The 6,283-nt window shown below is 38.8% G+C and overlaps 1 protein-coding gene across 1 annotated transcript; it reads left to right on the plus strand.

Moving 5' to 3' along the window:
• The first annotated feature begins 1,412 nt into the window (after window positions 1-1,412).
• On the plus strand, window positions 1,413-4,759 carry LOC110368875. Its single transcript, XM_021319413.2, has 2 exons — window positions 1,413-1,480; window positions 1,690-4,759. Exons 1-2 carry the CDS (start codon window positions 1,413-1,415, stop codon window positions 4,517-4,519), a joined length of 2,898 nt encoding a protein of 965 aa, XP_021175088.2. The 3' UTR covers window positions 4,520-4,759.
• Window positions 4,760-6,283: the final 1,524 nt, after the last annotated feature.

Raw genomic sequence — 6,283 nt, forward strand, 5'->3', positions numbered from 1 at the left:
GATCCAGACGACAACATGACAATAGAAGTAGTTTTAAAACACAGTAGGACCTCTCGGTAATTTATTCTCCGGAGCTCTTTAAAGTATGGAGCAAAACTATGTTAACTACAGGTTCACTGCTGTTTATTAAAATAAGTTTTGAAATATTATAAAAATGAAAACTAAAAATGACCATGAATAAAATACTTCTGGGCAGATAGGATGAGGATTTTTTTATGTGGGTTTTACCACACCTGAAACAAAACTGGGGCTTAACAAAAAGACAACAAAAAGCACAAGTTACAGCCATCATAATGATAAAATGAAAAATACAAATGTGTGATATCTACTATATAACATAAATAATAAATCCAGCAAAGATGCAAACACATGGTTTGTACACATATTCTGTATATTCATGAATAAAGTTTTCTTTTTCTTTTTTTTTTTTTTACATAATACTAATCATGATACTGCTGCATTAGATTCTCTAAATGGTCAATATAGTGCTGTAAAAAAGTATTTTCCCTCTTACAGGTTTCATCTGCTCTTGCTTTTTTCCACATGTGAATATTTTGCATCAAGTATCAGATAAAGATAACCTGATGATATACAAGCATACAGTTTTCAACTCCTGATTGAATTCAATAAGAGGGGAAAAATATCCCAGCCAATCTGGTCCTATGTGAAAATGTAATCTCCAATGTTACATCTTGAATCAACTAGGATTAAAGACATTTTGGGGAAAGTTGAGTTAAATTTCTCAGACAGACCTCTAGAATCAAGAAATCACTAGGACTGAACCTCTTGGACAACACGACCTAGGCTAAAAGATCTCTAAACGCAGCTAATAGGTTGCTTTGGATTTCCTTTTTCCTTAATAAATGAAATTGTTGTTTGAAAAGGGCTTTTGTATTTACTGCAGTTATCTAATACTAAAATGGTTTGATGACCTAAAAAGTTTCAACATGACAAAAATACATGATAGGAAGACATGTATTAAGTGACCAATGCTTTTTGAAAGCACTACAAGTAAATGTAAGACTTATTTCTGTACTTTCACTGCTTAGATCCATTACTCAGACCAAAACACATCATATTTGACATGATTTAAAATTGGCTCATATACCTTAAGTCCAAAGTTACTTATCTATCAATAACTTCTAATTAATTCTACAAGGTTCAGTGGTCTGAAATTAGATTTTTTTCTGTAAGTTGTAAAAATACATTTGTAACTGTAACCTTATGCCCAAAGAAGACGTATTGATTAGAACATTGCAAATCCAGTGTTGACAAAAGACTGCAAAAAGCTAATTATGAACAGGCAACATAAAGTTATTGTGAAAAAAAAAATGTCTCCATCATCACAGTTCCAGGCACCTGCCAAGGAGATGTGTGCCGCCTGCTTAACACCAGTGTATCCGGTTGAAAGAATGGTGGTCAACAAGCTAACCCTGCACCACAACTGTTTCTGCTGTAAGCACTGTCAGAAGAAGCTCAGGTAAGAATAATAAATTGATACAATTTTACAATGACCCTGCAGAAGTTTGGATGGTTGAATTATGTAAATAATAGGCGCTGATGAGTAAAATTCTTAGCCATTGTATGTATGTATATATATATATATATATATATATATATATATATATATATATATATATATATATATATATATATATAAAACTAAACTATATCTGTTTTTATTTGAAAATACAGCACTCACAACTATTCATCTCTGTATGGAGAGTTCTACTGCATTTCCCACTACCAGCAGCTGTTCAAGAGAAAAGGGAACTACGATGAAGGATTTGGGCACACACAACATAAGGACCGCTGGCTTCACAAAGATAAAGGAACAGATGAGCCCGACGCCCGGGCCACGCCAAATATTACCAAACACAACTCAAATGTATCTGTTGACCTGGTTAGTGCAAAGGCGACCGTAACCGAGTGTAGACATAAGAGTGCTGCTGATGTAAAGGGTAAGCTGAAAGTAAGATGGCCGCCAGAGAAGACCACTACCAGGGTGAGTCCAACACAGCCAACAAATGTGCCTGTGCTGAAAAGTAAGGTGTACAGCGCTGGCAAAAATGCTACAGCTGGTGTGTCCGAGCGTTGGAGGAGCGACAAACCTGACTACAGGAGAGAAGCAACAGACAAGGGAGGGAAGGGACACTTCAAGACAGCAAGTTTGATCTCAAATGAGGAGCTGCGCTCAGAAAAACCAGAGTCAAAAGCAGCCTCATTCCAAATCCCCACCCCTCTAATCGAACGCAAAAATCCTTTACCTAGCACAGCAAAGAATATGTCTGTGAGTCACCAAAGACCAGTTCAGACCAGAATGGCGACCCTTTCAAAACCAAACAATGGTCCAGTTTCTAACAAACGGGAAGCGTCTCCAAATAAGGTTAGGAAAACTGTACGTTTTGCTCAGAATGTTGACGTGGCTTTGTGCGACCAGTCCAGCCAGCTAAACTCTGGAGCTGAAAATGAAAACTTCCCACATCAGTTTGAGCAACGTCTCACAAATAGCTCCATGGATGCAACAGAGATCAAAGACATGGATGGGGATCCTTCAAGCAATGGGGTCAGAGAAAGTGATGTAAACCTTGAAACCACTAACTATCAAGACAGTGAAGATCCAGCAACCGGTCTGGGCCAGGAGAATGATGCCAAGATGGAGAGCAGGCAAGAGATACCACAAACGGATGATGCAACTCTGACTGAAGATGTTAAGGAGGTCAATGACCCACTTGATTTTCAAAGTCACACAGAAACATCCAGTTTAACTGAAGACAATACAGGACAAAACGAACCACCCGAGAGACCAGATGTTGCTTCAGCGTATCAGGTCCGTAAATATGATTCTGAGGATCTGAGAGCTCCACAAGATCCTGCAGGACGTGTGATCGGAGAGGAGGTCAGTCCTGACATGACTGAAAACCAGTTAGCAACAACTGGTTCAAACAGTGATAAAGACAACAGTCAGAATCAGAAGAAGCCTCTGGCAAGGACGAGCTCAAAATCTAAACTGGGATCCTGGTCTAAAGGAAGGAGCCCTTTGACAAAACTCTTCACATCGACTGGCAATGACAAAGCAGCAAAAGCAGATCCCAAGGATGCAAAGAAAGCTGATGGGAAATCTAGTGGTGGACTTTTAGGAAGACTGTTTCAATCCTCCTTTGACGCCACAAAAACATCCGCACAACAAGAAAAAAATACCAAAATACATACTGATGACGAGAAGGTAGAGAACGAACCAACCACTACGTCAGAAGAGAATCAGGAGAAGCAAAACCTTTTTGAAGTTGCACCTTTGGAACCAGATGCTGCAAATCAGACCAACTTACAGTGTTCTGAGGAAACTCACGGCCCGTTTATGGAGCAAGACAATTCACCCAAGACCTCCATCAAAGACGCCAGTGAGGACCTGAAAACTCCAGAGAACACCGATGAAGGTCCAGTTGATGAAGGATCAGAATTACAAATCAGTGTAGTCACAGACCAGTCTGCAAGTGATCCAGTAGAGCAGCCTGGGGTCGTCCTATCTGACACGCATTTAATGAACCTAATGCCCGAGGAATCAGTCACTGAGTGCAAACCTGAAGGAAGCAGTGATGACAGTTCAATTCATCCAGTTTTGGATGATAATTGTGGAGAAGTTATGAGCACAGCCCAGGTGGGCGAGGCCTCTGTTGAGATAAATTCAGATGAATCTTCTCAAAATTCAAACAAACTGCCTGATGCACCTGAAGCAAAGGGAGGAAACCTAATCAGTGAAGCACTTTTCGGTCCTAGCAAGGAAAATCCACAAGATCCCACCAGTTTATTTAATTTGTCTGACAGCGCCAACGTTGACGGTTCCTCCTCCTCTCTGACTGCCTCAGCTGAGACTGCAGCAGCGTTTCCTGATGATTTCAGTCTGATAGACACTCAGCCTCTGTCAGCTGAGACTGCAGCAGCGTTTCCTGATGATTTCAGTCTGATAGACACTCAGCCTCTATCAGCTGAGACTCAGTTATTACCAGCAATGACAGATCCACCAAGCGTCCACGACTCAGCACCTGTAAAGCAAGACGATAACCCAGATCCATTCAGTGCAGTCAACCAGATGAGTGACAAGATTGCTGACTTAGACATATTCAGCTCAAACGATTTGTTCTCTCAGCCTATTGTCTTTGATGCAGCCGACCATCAAGAAGCAGAAGCTTCCACAAATCAGTTTTCTGCCTTTCCTGACGACATCTTTGGAGTTGGCCAGTTCTCAGACAATGCAGATGTGTTTCCAATGCAACCAAACAATCCCCACATTTCCAATTCACTAAATGATTTACTCGGGTCTGACGCATCATCTACTATGGCCCCTTCCAACCAGGTAGATCTTTTTGCTGAAGACATTTTTGCCTTAGATGTACAGGTACTCCCTGAAGCAGAGCAAAGTAATGCTAATGGGTTTGAGGATGGTTTGTTGGCCTCTGAAGGCAGCAACACCGAGCAGAAATCAGAGAGCAGCAGCTGGATGGATGATCTGCTTGGGTAAAGCCAGGCTTTTGCTTTAACTTCTGTTTATACATTCCCTTGCAAACCAGATGAAATAATGCAATATACAAATCAGCTGTAATTCTTAAGATAAATTAATTTTTTTTTACAAGTTTACACTGAAATCAGTTTGGAAACCCCTTGTTTGTTTGGTATTCATGCATTTTCAATTTTCAGAAATTTATTTTTGTGCGTGTATAGAATGACCTTTGGATGACCTTTTCTGAATAAACTTGCTGGAAGATTTAAGGGTTATACAGAAATCTATCCTGTAAATCAGGGGTGTCAAACATACAGCCCGCGGGCCGGATCCGGCCCGCCGAACAATTTAGTCCGGCCCTGTGGCTATATGCATTATTGTAAAAAAAAAATAAGAATTCCCCCCCCCCCCCCCCCCCCCCCCCCCCAGTGTCCTGTCTGGCAATGTGGCAATAATAATTGTTGTCTTAATGCCAAAAAGAGCTAATCAGATTTGACTTTCACAAGTGGAGCAGTATGGTACTCCACTTGATTTATGAATGTGAATAGTTTTATTATGATTCATGTGGGGAATATCTCAAATGATATGGACACTACAATGGGAAAGTAGGAGAGGAAATGAATAACAAGAAGAAAAAAAACAAAAGGTGAAAGAAAGAGGAGATAAAAGGAAGAGAATGATAAAACAATTAATGAAAAAAACATGTACTTCGTTTAATTGAAAATATGCAGTTCCTATATTGTCCACGAGGGGCGCTGTGTTTTAATTAGCAGATTAAGCTTCAGGTGTGGAAATTTTAAATCATTTCTTAATTTTTATCTGTTTGATGTATTTTGTCATGTAGGACAGTGTTTTTAAGTTCCAAATGTCCTACATGACAAATGTTTAACTGAGTAAAAGTATTGTTGAAATTGCACATACTTTTCTTAAAAACACTGAGGTTATTAATAATATATTGTGTAAAAGTGAAATTAATTTAATATAAAAATCAACAACAAGTCCACATTTATTAGTTCTATTTAATCTTGCAATGAGTTAACTCGTGTGGCCCTCTTGAGATCAGATAAAGCTGTATGCGGCCCCTCAACCAAAATGAGTTTGACACCCCTGCTGTAAATGAACAGCCTTTGCTCTAAATGAATAAATCAGACATATATGGAATAAACTTTAATCTGTATGGACTGTTATGTATTGATTACTTCATTGTTTTATTTATTTATAGTATATTTGTATTCGGGGAGGTATGCCTTTAATTCCAGGTGTTTGGAACATGCAAACATGCAGCTCAGACAAAGAAAACAAGTTATATCAACTTATAAAGAACACTTGTCTAGAAGAAAACCACTATTTATTTATTTATTTTAATACATCTTTATTTAACCAGGAAAGTCATCATTGAGATTAACAGGCCTTGCTTTTTTTTTTGTCCATAAAATACAGGACTTCACAATAATTCTACATTTGACAACAGCACCCCCTGCTGTTTGGTCTGTACCAGCGTTCAGTAGTATGATGAACACTATTAATAAACTCCAAAAGAAAGTACCAAACTCAGTGTAACTGAAGTTTGTATTTGATATTAATGGCTTGATATTATTTTGCCATATGAGGTTCATAGCTACTCAAAAATAACATGTGCAGAGAGAGAATGTGCTGCTGTCTCCACAGGCAGTAAACATTTTTGTTTCATCCTTTGTTTGGACAGCAGGTACGAGTCAGGCTAAAAAAAACATTTATACTGTTATTAATATTATATGGTTAAAAAAGCGTAGCAATCCTGAAACA

The sequence above is a fragment of the Fundulus heteroclitus genome, chromosome 6, assembly GCF_011125445.2.
Source record: "Fundulus heteroclitus isolate FHET01 chromosome 6, MU-UCD_Fhet_4.1, whole genome shotgun sequence".
Taxonomy (NCBI): domain Eukaryota; kingdom Metazoa; phylum Chordata; class Actinopteri; order Cyprinodontiformes; family Fundulidae; genus Fundulus; species Fundulus heteroclitus.